The following is a 15,890-nucleotide window of genomic DNA, read 5'->3' on the forward strand; positions in this document are numbered from 1 at the left end:
TCAGCTGCAGCGCTATGGGTTCTAAATATCGAGCTACTGGCTGCAGCACTATGGGCTTTAAACATAGCGCTATGGCCACAATGCTATGAGTCACAGATGGTTCGGGAAAATTCTCGTATAACGTGGGGAGGGGGAGAAAAGGGAATATCTCAGATATGCTATTTACATAACCACTTGGTTGATAGGTTAATGAGGGCAGTTAAAGAACAAGAAATGGCTGCAAAATGCAATTCTCAGCTATTGCTGAACCAAAGGAAAAATGTTTGAAATGCTCAGCAGATCAATCAGTGAATATGGAGAGGAAAAATGAGAAATATTAATGCTTAAAGTGTTAGAGCAGATCTGGCCCGTTTTGATAAACAAAAAGCGAGTTACCTTAAATTGTTGAATTCAATATCAGAATGAAGGCTGTAACGTATCCAGAAAGATGATGAGCTGATGCTCCATACGCTAATGTTGAGAAATGTTGGAACAGTGCAGGAGGTGACAGACAGATGACACTATAGTATTTTGCCCTGGATTTTATGTGCTTCAATTTTTAATAACGCCAGCTGGTTTAAAAAAACCCCATCAAACTGGGTTGTCTTTTGTTGCATTTATATGACATGTGGTAGAACTCTAAAACTGCAGCAGGACTCCGATATAGCTCCAAACCTGGATCCGAAGGAAAGCACTACGAGATTTCTTGAAGAGATTATGCAATATCGTTTCCGATTCACTTCTAATGTGGATCCTGTTTTCTTATTAGTTACAAGTTTAAATTCTGTGAGCAGAATTTTGATACGTATATCCAAATAATAGATTTTCTATTGTAGTGTGGACAGTGCCAACTACCATGTATGGTGGCAGCTTTGTGGGTTGCAAAAATACACCAGGTATAATGAATAGTTTACAATCCAGAATATAGTACTCCTATTCATTCCTATTCAGATACATTCTTGCTGGGTGAATTTATGCTTTGGATGTGTTTACATTCAACCCTCCAGTTGTAGAAGACTGGCAATTTAGCACTATTTGGGATTCATTTAAGAACTGTGGAGGTAGGTTTTCCACGTCGAGTGATACAGCATGGAAATGTGCCCAATTTGATCATGCCAAAAAGCCCCATTCAAGCTAGTTCCATTTGTCTGTTCTTGGCCTCTTCACTCTAAATCTTTCCTATCCATGTTTTTTTTTAATGTTCTTAATGTTCCTGCCTCAACTACTTTCTCTGGCAGCTCATTCTATAAACCCACCCTCTGCATGAAATAGTTGCCCCTCAAGTTCCAGTTAAATCTTTCTCCTCTCATCTTAAGCCTGTACCCTCTAGTTCTTATATTCTAATACTTTATGCATTCACTTTATTCCTGTCATGATTTTATACATCTGTAAGATTACTCTTTAGTCTCCTGCTCTATAAGAATTAAAGTCCTAGCCTGCCCAATCACTCCCTACAGCTCGAGTCTGGGCAATATCCTCAAATCTTTTCTGCACCTTTTACTTTTACAGCTGGGTATATTGTTCTCTAGTCCATGTACCTTTATGTACCTCAATAGCATAGTTGTCTTTAACTTGGGTTGTACAGTCAGCAACAGACTGGTTCCACCAAGATTCAGCAACAGGCTGGGTTCCACCAAGATGGAGGAGAGAAAGCCATAGGAGATCCTTCTTCCCTTTGGCTATCAAACTGTACAACTCCTCCCCCTCTGTAGTGGGGTAGACTGAGTGACTCTCCCCCCCCCCCCCCCCCCCCCCCCCCCACACACACACACAATCTTTGCACATCCCCAATCTTTTCCACTCGTCACTTTAATTTCATGTATTTTGTGTTTTTATGACAGATCAATTTTCCTCCTAGGATAAATGAAGTTCTACCGTATCGTACTTTTCTGTAACACTATATTCTGTGCTCTTGCTTATTTTCTATTTTCACTACCTGGCATATTTCCTACAGCAAGGTGACCAAATCTGAACACAACACTGCAAGTGCATTCTGCCATCATCATGTATAACTGTAACATAATGTCCCAACTTCTTTATTCAACTCTGATTAATGATGGCCATCCTGCAGTGCTACTTTCTGGGAAATATGTACTTGAACTCCCAGATTCCTCTGCTCTCCAGCACATCCCAGAGTATCAATCACTGAGAAGGATCTGCTCTGGTTTGATTGCACAAAACTCAATGCTACACTGTGATCCGAATTAAACCCCTTTAGCCATTCCTCAGTTCACTTTTCATGATCCCACTGTAATTCTTGATAACCGTCCTCGTTGTTTACGATACCACATTTTTATGTCATTTGCAAACTTATTAATTATGTCTTGTGCATCTCATCTAAATTGTTGATAAAGATGACAAGTAACAATAGGTCCAGCATCCAATTCTCGAGGCACACCACTAATCACTGTTCCATTATCTTTCCACAATTACAATTGTCAACATTTATAAAATGTTTCTATCTTCTACCAAGATGAATAACCTCACTTTGGCCTAGTTGTACATTATTTCCCATTCTCGCCCGTTTTTATCTTTTTTGCATTCTCGCTATCTAAATATATCATTGGATATATTACACTGTCTTTTCATCAGTATTTTATTTCGACATTCTTTCCTGTTATCACATTGAATGGATATCGACATAGACCTTTCCCAAGAAATCTTCCACTTGTTGTGACTAGATGACTCAGTAATTTCCATTATAAATGGATCTCTAATTTAAGATACCTAATCTCTCGGGGAAATCTGTCATGATGTTAACAGTTAAATTGTTTTTGCTAGGTAAATTTTGCTGAGTAATTGTCCTATGACATCAAGTTAGAGTACAATGGTTTGCAAATGTAGTTGTCATTTATAACAGAACCCAAAAGCAGAAAAAAAAGTTTTCTGGATTTGATTCTGGAAGATAGTCCTGGACAAAAGCTTACTTAAACACATAACACAGAATTTTTTGGTTTTTGTAATTTAAAATAAAATTGTTTTAGCAGTGATTTTCTTTCTGCTGAATGCAACATTTTATCAAATGGGATTAATACCCAAAAATGTTTTGAAACCTTGTAATGGTGATACATCTATAATGTCAGTGCAAAGTAAATTAGAAAGTTAAAAAAAAAAAGAAATATGGAGCTGTTATAACTTTAATTTCTGATGTAAGGATCATCATACCTCCAGATTCAGGGACCGTTTCTTCCCAGCTGGTTTCAGGCAATTGAACGGTCCTCTCATCAGCTAATGCGGTCCTGACGTCCCATCTACCTCATTGGAGACTTCTGAACTATCTTTAATTGGTCTTCGTCGGACATTATCTTGTACCAAATGTTGGAACCTTTATCTGTGTGCACTGTGGACAGCTTGATTGTAATCGTGTATATTCTTTTCCTTCACTGGATTGCACGCAAAAAAAAGCTTTTCACTGCACCTCTGCACACGTGACAATAATAATCTAAACTAAACGTAAACCATCACATCCTTGAAGGCCAATAGGGATGGGCAATAAATGCTGACATTGCCTGCAACCCTGAGGAAAAAATGTAGAGTTGAATGTAGATTGGTTTTGAAGTCTGAGGAAAATTCTCTTCTGAATTCTCTTCTTTTACAGCTGCATATATTGGCAATGTAATGTGTGCCATGTCTGTTGGCCATGTAATTGTGTGCAGCTTAATAGTGCAGTTGTTTTTAACTTGGGTTGTACTGTTTGCAGCTCTATATTCTACACACTTTTTTATTTTCTCTTTTACCTGACGTATTCATGTAAAGTGTGATCTGTTTGGATCGTACGCAGTCAATGTTTTTCACTAAGTTGCTACAGATGACAATCAAAAACCAATTCCACAAAATAAACAACCAAACATATCAAAAGAGCCTTGGGCCACCATATTTACATTTTGATATATCACCCTTGCTTTATTCAAACTTGTCCTTTAAAATGTGCAATTTGTTTCCAGAAACCTGCACAGTCCTTTTGCTTCTATTGATCTAAATAATCGATTTTTCCATGGGATATCCTGTTTCTTAAAACAAAATACTTTGTCAAATCACTAACTTGCATGTTCTTGTAGTGCTTATTATTATGAGCATTCAGATAAAAAATATTTGCTTATGTAAAGCATGAAGATTGATATAATAGAAATGAGAATGATGCATAAAATTTTAATTTTCTACATAACCATTTCTTGATTTTGAGATTAACTAGGCACCATTCATGCAACATTCCCTGTAAATTATTTGAACATAAATTTAATCAATGTATAGTAGATTAACTGTTATTTTTGATTAGTGGGTAGATTTTTCTGCCTGCATCACATTGTTAATTGTTATATTCCTATTCCATGCCTTGAAGTGCTTCCATTCATATGCTGTAACTGAATATTTTAATCAATACATTCATTTTTGTTGTGTCATTGTGTTCACTTGGCTTGGTTGGTTCTATTTAATTTGAAACTGGCATCCTGCCCAATGATCTGAACTAATTCATTACTATTTTGGAATGGCAATGGTTTGGATTTTTTCACTTTTATTTCTGGCTCATGGACATCATCGGCATGTATCTCTTGGCTTTAATTGGCCTTGGGTTGGTGGTGAGCCTCCTTCATAAATTGCTACAGTTCTTAAGGTTCTTCTACATTGCTTTTGGGGTATTTCAAAGTTGTGGAAAGGATGTGAATTAAACTCTTGTTTTGAATTATGTGGTTTTAGAATGTGGTTGAAACTATCCTTGTTCATGTATGAGAGAACCTTTCTACATTGGCAAATGGAATGTTTTACAAGTCATGAAGCAGGTTATTTGCTCAAGAATATATTTTGTTTTGTCATGTTATGTAGGGTTAACTTAATTCATTATCTGGTCAATGGTGTTCTCCAAGATGACCATTGTTTGGGCATTTGGTTATATTAATGCCACTGAATGTGAAGCTAAAAATGGTCAGATGGTTTTGTTTAGTTTAGTTTAGAGATACAGCGCTGAAACAGGGCCTTTGGCCCACCGAGTCCTAACCAACCAGCGATCAATACACATTAACACTACCCTACCTACACTTGGGACATTTTTTTCATTTATACCAAGCCAATTAACCTACAAACCTGTACGTCTTTGGAGTGTGGGAGAAAACCGAAGATCTCCGGGAAAACCCACAGAGGTTACGGGAAAAACATATGGACAGCATCCGTAGTCGGGATCGTACGCGAGTGTCTGACGCTTTAAGGCAGTAGCTCTACCGCTGCACCACCGTGCCGCACAAATGGTTAGTGTCTACTATGTATTTATGCAGTGACTGTTATGCAGTGAATTTTATCATCACCACTTCTGACTTTACAAGTGGGGGTGATCCTGTCCCAATAAAGTGTGTACTGATGTCTGGGACCAGATTGGCCTTGAACAATCACAAGTATAATCTTATGCAAGCTGCCCTCTGACAACTTCTATTTTACTGAAATTGTTACAGCATTCAGTCCGATGTTCAAGTCGCGGGCAGTCACAACCAACACTGAAGTCCAGCTTATTATCTATATTTGTTCGTAGGCTGTAATGCTATCTCCATCCAGAACTGGTTATACTCTAAATTGAATGAATGAATAAGTTTATTGGCCAAGTAATCATATACAAGGAATTTGCCTTTGTGCTCTGCCCGCAAGTGACATGACATACAGTGACAGTTACGAATGACACATAAAACATTAAACATTAATAATAAAACATAATTGATCAAACATGTGAATTAAATAAAATACCAGTGCAAAAAGGGGCTACAGATTTTTGGTTATTGAATAGAGCTACTACTCGTGGAAAAAAGCTGTTTTCATGCCTGGCTGTGGTAGTTTTAACAGTCCGGAGTCACCTTCCAGAGGGAAGTGATTCAAAGAGTTTGCGGCCAGGGTGAGAGGGGTCAGAGATGATCTTACCCGCTCGCTTCCTGGCCCTTGCAGTGTACAGTTCGTCAATGGAGGGAAGATTGCAGCTCACCCTACATCAGTCTGAAGATGGGTTTCGGCACGAAACGTTGCCTATTTCCTTCACTCCATAGATGCTGCTGCACCCGCTGAGCTTCTCCAGCACTTTTGTCTACCTTCGATTTTCCAGCATCTGCAGTTCCTTCTTGAACACTTTGTCTACTCCACTGCGAAATCTCCTCGAGGTATGCCTACTTTGAAGAAGCTCCCCCCCTCCCTCCGAAGACAGTTTTACATCCTCCTCTCTAACTGCTCCCCCTCTGTGATTCCCCCTTCCCTCCAACTCTGCGACCACATCCTAACCCAGACCCGATACCACAGCCACATTTGCTTCCCCCTACATCAGTCTGAAGAAGGGTTTCGTCCCGAAACGTTGCCTATTTCCTTCGCTCCATAGATGCTACTGCACCCGCTGAGTTTCTCCAGCACTTTTGTCTACAGCCAATAACCTTCTCAGCTGATTGGACGTTTCGCTGCAGCCTCCAGATGTCGTGCTTGGTGGCTGAGCCAAACCAGACCATGATGGAGATGGAGAGGACAGACTCTATGATGGCAGTATAGAATTTGGCAGCCAATGAGTATCTTTGAACAGGTCATTTAATGCCACTGTTGACAATACCTTCCATCACTGTCTGATGATTGTTTATTGCCTAATGCATCTGCTATTGCCTTTGTTTTGTACTGCATTTAATGGGCAGGACATCAAGCACATTTTCATTTTATCAAGTGAAAGGAGTTCTGTGGCTGACTTGGCCACTGGTGTCATAAGCTTCAAAGCACAATAGTCAAGTACTCTGCTGAAGATTGAAGCCCTTAAAATATCCACCCACTGTCACCTTTCCAGTTAAAGTTGGTTGCAATTATTTCAGTGCAGATTTGTATAATGCATTATGATGTTGCTGACCAAAACTCTGACGCCTGCATATTCGGCAGCCAATGATTTGTCTCCAAATTGCCTAAAGATTTTCACTATCTATAAGGGGCATGAAGAATGTGATGGAATACTCCTCAGTAGCCTGGATAAGTAGAGTTCCAACAACATTTAAACTGGCGGTTGCTAGCCATCTTTAGTCCTTTTCTCATATATTCCCTCCTTGACTTCCCCCAGTGGTAGATTGAGGCCACATGCAAATTCAACAAATGGCACCTCATATTGCTCTTGGGTAGCTTATAACCAAACATATGAGCATTGAATTCCCCAATTTCAAGTAATACTCCTCCCCCCCCCCCACCACCAGTGCACACACCTCATCTCAGTTACCCTGCTCCATTTTTTGCCCCTGTATGCAACTCTTCCATCTCCTAGTCTCATATTTCCTTATCGCGTCTTTTGCCTTCCGTCCTATCCACCCACCAAATTTACATACCACTTCTCTTCTTTCCTTATCTGACTTCCTTTTGCCTCATTTTTACCTCCATCCTGTCTTTCTCTTTCACCACCCATCCTCAAGTCACCGCCTGCACCTACCAGGCCTTTCTCCACCGCTATCTCTATCATATATGCATTATTGATTATTCATCCATTTTCCTCCATAGACCCTCTGAGTTTCTCCAGTACTTTATGTTTTGCTCAAGATTCCACATCTGCAGTTTCTTGTGCCCATATTTGGTAACTGATTAAAAAAAAAGTAGCGAATTCCGTGTTTGACTACATTCGGGGGGAGCGAGCCAAAATTACGGGTCCTGTTGCAACGAATGGGAGTGGAAGAGTGGAAGATTTGCAACCAGTCTTGAACTTTAAGTAATCCTTGTATCTTCACGTCCCTCCCCCACCCTAGTCTAGTACTAGTTTCACTGTTGTCCTGGTGAGTTTCATTGTCTGTATAATTCGTTATCAACTAGCCCAGAGCCAACAATGGACCATTTCCTTGATCATCCTTACTTTTGGCATATCTTGCATTCATTTGCTTTATATCACCATCTCTATCTCTTGTTTCCCTTTTCCCCTGACCCTTAGTCTGAAGAAGGGTCTCGATCCAAAACATCACATCCTAATTTCTCCAAAGATGCTGCCTGATCCACTGAGTTTACGCCAGCTTTTTCAGATTCAGATTCAATTTTAATTGTCATTGTCAGTGTACAGTACAGAGACAACGAAATGCATTTAGCATCTCCCTGGAAGAGCGACATAGCAAATGATTTGAATAAATAATAATAAGTGTCCGGGGGTGGGGGGGGGGGGGGGGTGATTGGCAGTCACCGAGGTATGTTGTTGAGTAGAGTGACAGCCGCCGGGAAGAAGCTGTTCCTGGACCTGCTGGTTCGGCAACGGAGAGACCTGTAGCGCCTCCCAGATGGTAGGAGGGTAAACAGTCCATGGTTGGGATGAGAGCAGTCCTTGGCGATGCTGAGCGCCCTCCGCAGACAACGCTTGCTTTGGACAGACTCAATGGAGGGGAGCGAGGAACCGGTGATGCGTTGGGCAATTTTCACCACCCTCTGCAATGCCTTCCGGTCGGAGACAGAGCAGTTGCCATACCATACTGTGATGCAGTTGGTAAGGATGCTCTCGATGGTGTAGCGGTAGAAGTTCACCAGAATCTGAGGAGACAGATGGACCTTCTTCAGTCTCCTCAGGAAGAAGAGATGCTGGTGAGCCTTCTTGATCAGAGTTGAGGTATTGTGGGTCTAAGAGAGGTTATCGGAGATGTTGACTCCCAGGAACCTAGTGTCTTTTATGCCTAGTGTCTTTGGTTTAAACCAGCATCTGCAGTTCCTCCCTGTACAATATACGGAAATATATACTGGATAGCATATGCAAATGCATGTATGAGACATTAACACAATTGCCACACTAGGGGGTGCATACGATGACTACATTCCCCATGCAACACACCCTTATCAGCCATGTCCTTGTTGTTGATCCGGGTGTTTCGGGGAGGTTGGGGAAGCTGCCAGAGAACATCTCCCGGCATGCTTCGCGCTACTGTTGACGTCCCCGGTGACGCGAGCGAGGCGCTGTGCCAATGGGAGCGGCGCTGTGGTTGGTTGTCATGCGGCGGGCAGCCAATGGGGTGCGGGTTGTGGGAGGCCGGGCCCCGCCCCCCGCCGCTGGGGTGAGGGGGAAGGGGGGGTAATCTCGGTAATGGCGGCGGAGCTGGTGAGTAAAGCTGGGCGAATGTCAACAAGCGGCGGCGCTCGCTGCGGGGCGCCGCCGAGCCTCGCCCGCACTGTAGACCACCGCGGGAGCGCCGAGAATTGCGCGGCGGCCCAGGTTGGGCGGATGGGGGTTTGTGGCAGCACCGACGCGTCGTCGCTGGTTGTTTATAAGTTTGTTGTTTTTAATGGGCGACATCTGTCCATTCATTTCATGGCAGCTCGGTGGACCCGCCGCCCCCTCTAACGTCCCCGTCCCCGTCGCCGTCCCCGCCGCGCACACACTCTCTCCGCCTCCGCCACTTGTCACTAGCGCCAGCCTGTCTTGTCGAAGTTTTTTGTGGGAGAAATGAATTGAAATATGTCGGTCGATCGCGGAATGAATGTTCGCAGGGCAACTGGTGGCCATTGCCAAACTCTCGTATTCTTGCATTTTAGTCCTTTAATTTAATCTAAAGTAATGTATTGTCGTCACGTGAAAGGGAAAGATAATAAATTACCACGGGCTGTTTATAAATTAAAATATATATATATATATATATATATATATGACTCGCAACTTTTTGGAGTAAAACATTGCAAAAGTCCCAGGAGACATTTAATGTACTTTATCGTATAATTTTACATTGCGGTGCACAATTAGCCCAACCGTTGTTGAAAGAAAAGAGCGCTTAGTAGTTTCTCTAAAACTTCGTGCGAAGACTGATTTGTTGTTAAATTCCCCTGTTACGCAGTTTCGAATGAATGAGCTGACACGCAGGCGTACTGCTGTCTGCTTAGGGTGTGTAAGCATCACATGATGGTGTATTTAAAGGCTCTGCGTGTTTGTGGGCAGGCTGCAGGCATTTGTTCACCGTGTGTCATTTCTCCCTTATTAATGATGGCAAATCTCAATGAAAAGACAAATGTCGCAATTTTGTTCACCTTGCATTTTTAATGAATTTCCCCCACGCTGTTTCGAATTTGCCTCCTTTCGTTTTCAACCTGTTTACACTTTAGTCGTTAAAAATGAGGGCTTAAGTTTAAAGTGACGCAGTTCGCAAATACACTTAAAAGTTAACGAGATTTCGTTTCTGAATTACAGGAATCAAAATGAGTCCCGATTTAGGCAAAGATATTGGAAAAGACGAGATGTTAGTTTTTAACATATGTTTAAGACGTCTTTGTTTGAATAACATTCTCCTCTCCCACAAATCTGACTTTAATAGTCAATCATATATTAAGTGGAGACACGGGTTCTAAGCATATTTGAAGACGCGGGTTTTTGTAATCTCAATAATAGTAACAAAAATGTGTAACATTAAATGCATGTAAGGGATAGGTAACGCTGTGCAGATCAGAAAACTGGAAAATAACAGGAACATTCTTGCAAAAAGAAAGTTTTTTGTGATTGAATCGCAAGTGGTTGCAGCAAAAAGGCTACACTTATAACCGTAGAAGGCTATCTATCATCTTGATTATAGTTTACTCTAGTTCTGTATTCTTTAAGTGGCAACTGGGAACATGATATTTATGTCCGATCTCCTTCCGAATACCATATTTTCCATGGAGGATATTATAAGAAACATGACATTTGTGGACTCTGAAAGAGAAGCATCTGTGTTTAAATAGGCTGCAGGGTGGATAGAATTTGGAATATAATTTTGCTTTTTGTATGTGGAAATGTTGCTGCAAAGATGTAAGAAATAATTATAAATACCATGTAAAAGTTTAGTATGCAGTGATTACTACATTTGGACATCAATATTTATGACAGCAGATTTAAAATATTCTAAAGGTAATTGTGATTTTCTATTAACTATTTTGAAGCGCGTGACTGCACACTCTCAATATTAGTCAGAAGTGTCCAAGCGGTGGCACTTTAAACTGCATTTTTGTTCACTGATTTGCCCTAATAATTAATGTAATCAAAGTAGTTGAGATCTTATTGGCACATTGCCATAAACTGAAGAGCTGATGCATTTAATCATGAAATTCCTAAATCGGGAAAAATGGTTGTAAGAAATGTAATCGGAGTAAATAATGAATTAAAAAATACAACATTTATTCAATAAATGTAACAGTTGCATGCAATGTGCCATAACCATGCCATGGGAATCATGCCAAAGTCTGCATGGGAATAGTTGTATTGGCTTCAGATGTATATTATAAACATAATCCGTATCCCTTCATTTCCTGCATATTTATGTACTGTTCTAAAAGCCACTATCTGCTTCCACCATCACCCCTGTCAGTGCATTCCAAGCAGCTACAATAAACTTGCCCTGCATATCTCCTTCAAACTTTTTTCCCCTCTCTCCTTAAAGCTATGCCCTCTAGTATTTGACATTTCCGTGCTCTGATAAAGATTCTGATAGTCTACCGAATTTATGACTCATTTTATAAACTTCTATCAGGTCTTCTCTCAGCCTCCAATTCTCCAAAGAAAACAATTTGAGTTTGTTCCACCTGCCCGTATAGTTTACACCTTTCCCAAAGACTCTATATTCTTCCTGTAATATAGCCACCAGAACCGCACACCATATTCCAAATGGCCAAAGCAAAGTCCTATAAATATGCAACATAACTTCCTGACTCTCAGACTCCGTGCCCCCCCCCCCCCCATCTGATAAAGGCAAACATACTTTCTTTACCACTCTTTCTATTTGAGCTGCTTCTTTCAGGGAGCTATGGACTTAGATTCCATGATATCCCGTATACATGAATGCTATTAAGGTCCTGCCATTACCTGTTGTTGTTGCCCTTACATTTGACCTTCAAAAAGGCAATACGTCCCACGTGCCTGGATTAAACTCCATCTGCCATTTCTCTGCTCATATCTGTAACTCATCTATGTCTGGTTGTATCGTTTGACAACCTTTTTTACTGTCCTTAATCCACCAATTTTGATGTAATCTATAAATTTACCAAACAACCCATTTACATTTTTGTCCAAGTCATGTGTATATATCATAAACAACAGAGGTCCCAGCACTGATCCTTGAAGAACACCATTTGGAAAGGAAGAAGATGGGGAAAATTGAATGTGAGCAGAAAGGAGGCCAAAGAAACACGTATTTGGCATGCAATGTGTACCAAACTCAACATTACAGGATTTCTATTGGGATAAAGAGAACAACTCAAAAGTTACTTCAGAGATTTACAAGCAAACTAGAAGGCTGTATGGGAAAACCCCCCATCCCACAGTAAACAGGCACTATCGTCTCTTAAGAACATACATTCCTGTGGGTGGCTATTGAAATTAACTAGAATCACATCTTTTGACACATGAAATAATAAACAATTTCATTTTTTGAACAATGTAATATGCTGCCTTTAGTATGTTAAGCTTGTATATGGAAGGGAGAGGAGGTGAGTAGCCCAGAGGGGGAAACGCATACCGGCCGACTGACAATCGAACCATCTCACGCACATGGAATCCTCTCTGTCACCAAAGGACAGGACTGGTGCGACAAGTTTGATCACCGCCCAATTTTTTTTCTGTCAGTAAAACCCTTGCTCTTTCATCCTGTCTTTGTGGTGGCTAAGATAAGCGTTTAATATGTTCTTTATTTTTGAAAAGTCTGTGTGAGTGAGAAATGACGGGACACAACTGTTTTAAACCTCGGTTTTCTATAACGTAGTTAGTTTCATAGGAACATGAAATTGTGTTACAGCCGAACTACCTGAGTGCAAAGCTCAGTTTTAGCATCGCCAATGCTTTATAATGTGGAAGAAATATATTTGGAAATTGAGTTTGATTTGTAATGGGGCAGAGGTGGCAAGATAAATTTGTACAAGAAGATGCCGTTTCTATGCCAAATGACATCCATAGCGTTTAAATCGCGTTGAATATTTAGTGTAGGAAAGCATCTCCAGGGATGCTGCCTGTCCTGTTTTTGTGTGACCCATTCTTTCTCTCCAGAGAAGCTACCTGTCCCGCTTTTGTGTGACCCATTCCTTCTCTCCAGAGATGCTGCCTGTCCCGCTGAGTTACTCCAGCATTTTGTGTCTACCTATGAATATTTAGTCTTCACTTTGTTACTTCGATTGAGTTCTAACTCAGATTCACCTTGTTTTTCCTCATTCTGAAGCAAAAAATAACCAATAAAATTTCCGAGACATGGTTCAGAGAACAATTTGAAACGTATAAAATATTACAAAAGCTAGATCTCCAAAAGAAAACAGGGAATACTGGTTAATTTACTGTTAATTTAATTTTCTTTCCATTCACTAATTCTTTATATTATCAAGATCAATGATACTTAGACATCTGAGGCAGTCTTTTGGAGAGTTGTTTTCTTGCAAGTTGTCAGCATTAGCTTTGTTTTTTGCTTGAATGACAATATTTGCAAAGTGAAAATAATCTAGCTGATACTGTCTGAAGAAGGGTCTTGACCTGAAATGTCACCCATTCCTTCTCTCCAGAGATGCTGCCTGCCCGGCTGAGTTACTTCAGCTTTTTGTGTCTATCTTCGGTTTAAACCAGCATCTGTAGTTCCATCTTACACACTAGCTAATACTATAGTTAATACTAAGATCATGAAACCCAGAGACATAGTAGCATAAAGAGATGCTTAAGAAAGAACTGCAGATGCGGGAAAAATCGACAGTAGACAAAAATGCTGGAGAAACTCAGCGGGTGAGGCATGACGCAGCATCTATGGAACGAAGGAAGAGGTGACGTTTCGGGTCGAGACCCTTCTTCAAACTGATGTGGGGGTGGGGGGGGGGGGGTGTGAAGGAGAAAGGAAGAGGAGGAGACAGTGGGGCTGTTGGAGAGCTGGGAAGGAGGGAGAAAGCAAGGACTACCTGCAATTGGAGAAGTCAATGTTCATACTGCTGGGGTGTAAACTACCCAAGCTAAATATGACGTGCTGCTCCTCCAATTTACGCCGGGACTCACTCTGGCCATGGAGGAGGCCCATGACAGAAAGGTCGGATAAGGAATGGGAGGGGGAGTTAAAGTGCTGAGCCACCGGGAGATCAGGTTGGTTAATGCGAACTGTGCGGAGGTGTTGGGCGAAGCGATCGCCAAGCCTACGCTTGGTCTCACCCGATGTAGAGCAGTTGACACCTAGAGCAGCGGCTGCAATAGATGAGGTTGGAGGAGGTGCAGGTGAACCTCTGCATCACCTGGAAAGGCTGCTTGGATCCTTGGATGGAGTCGTGGGGGGGAGGTAATGCGACAAGTGTCGCATTTCCTGCGGTTGCAAGGGAAAGTACCAGTGGAGGGGGTGGTTTGAGTGGGAAGGGACAAATTGACCAGGGAGTTACGGATGGAGCGGTCTCTACGGAAAGCCGAATGGGCAGGAGATGGGAAGATGTGGCCAGTGGTGGGATCCCGTTGGAGGTGGCGAAAATGTCAGAGGATTATCTGTTTGTGACAGCTGGTAGTGTGAAAGGTGAGCACAAGGGGCACTCTGTCCTTGTTACGAGTGGGGGGATGTGGAGTGAGAGCGGAGCTACGGGATATAGAGGAGACCCTGGTGAAAGCCTCATCTATAGATGCAGTTAATTAAGAAGAGCAGTCTCTTCTCAGTATTCGTGGTAAGAATGTTTTACAATGTATTTAAATAATATGTTGCTTTATTTATGAAGCAAAATGTAGCGACTGCAAACTAATACAACTAGCATTCATTTGGCCTAGGTACACACAATTGCTGGGGAAACTCAGCGGGTGCAGCAGCATCTACGGAGCTAAGGAAATAGGCGACGTTTCGGGCCAAAACCCTTCTTCAGACTGATGGGGGGTGGGGAAAGAAAGAAGGAAAAGGGGAGGAGGAGGAGGAGCCCGAGGGCGGGCGGATGGGAGGGTGGGAGGAGACAGCTAGAGGGTTAAGGAAGGGGAGGAGACAGCACGGGCTAGCCAAATTGGGAGAATTCAATGTTAATGCCATAAGGACGCAAGGACCCCAGACGGAATATGAGGTGCATTTGGCCTATGACATTTGGTATTCATTTGGCCTATGACATTTGAATAGGTCATGCTTTTCATACTATGCTCTTGCAACTGACATCAAAAGCAGGGCTCTCGCTTAACTTTTTTTCCCTGTTGCCAGCCGGGCAACCTTGGCAGCTTTTTAGGTTGCCAAATGACAGTTTAGGTGGTCATTTAAGATGGCTTGCATGACGCGTGCGATAATGTACTCGGACGAAGTGCGTAGTTATCAGTCGGAATTATGCTCAATGAAGCATTCACATATTATTTCTGCTTCAAATAAAGTCACAAACTAAACATATTCACCAATCAAGACATGATATGGCTTGCACAATGACATGCAGCAAAATTATAATAGTATCTCAACTCTTTTTACACATTGCAATTAATGCAATTTTTATTATTTCTTTCCACTTCCAAACAAAAATGTGGTTGGATTATTCAGCGTATGATCAACGTGTCAATAAATACTGGACAATGATAACATATATGCTTAACCATGCACAATACAGATTGATGCAAGCATGTTTTCTGTGAAGGACCGAAAATTATCATGACATGGCCATAGCATGGGTCGTTATTGCTATTGGTACAGAAACACTCTCGCTTCCCACATAATTTATCCACAACAAAATATACAGGTTGCAAGGAATTTTTTAAAGGCATTTTATGATAATAGCTGTCAAACTGACTATCCCCATCTGACAGGTTAAACATTACACTAACTAACAAGAGATGGCCAAAGGACATAAATGCAGCAAATGTTCTTTTGGTAATATATTTAAAGGTGTCAAGACGCCACATTACCGGGCATTCAGATTAGATGTATGTGTTGTGAACAGCAATGAAGATACCCAGTTTGTAAGCAACAAATTAAAAAATATTTTTTTGTTGATAACTGCTTTTTCCATCATTCCCACTTCAGAATTAACATTAAAATTTCAACTGA

At 41.4% G+C, this 15,890-nt stretch overlaps 1 protein-coding gene across 1 annotated transcript in view; it reads left to right on the plus strand.

Annotated features, from left to right (window-relative positions):
- The first annotated feature begins 8,968 nt into the window (after positions 1-8,968).
- Positions 8,969-15,890, plus strand: part of hbp1 (HMG-box transcription factor 1) — a 41,152-nt gene continuing 34,230 nt past the window's right edge. Inside the window, exon 1 of the mRNA XM_033039709.1 lies at positions 8,969-9,025. Within this exon, the coding sequence (XP_032895600.1) occupies positions 9,011-9,025 (15 nt within the window). The 5' untranslated portion in view covers positions 8,969-9,010. The remainder of the gene's footprint in view (positions 9,026-15,890) is intronic.

Source organism: Amblyraja radiata, chromosome 21, assembly GCF_010909765.2.
Source record: "Amblyraja radiata isolate CabotCenter1 chromosome 21, sAmbRad1.1.pri, whole genome shotgun sequence".
NCBI classification, from domain to species: Eukaryota; Metazoa; Chordata; class Chondrichthyes; order Rajiformes; family Rajidae; genus Amblyraja; species Amblyraja radiata.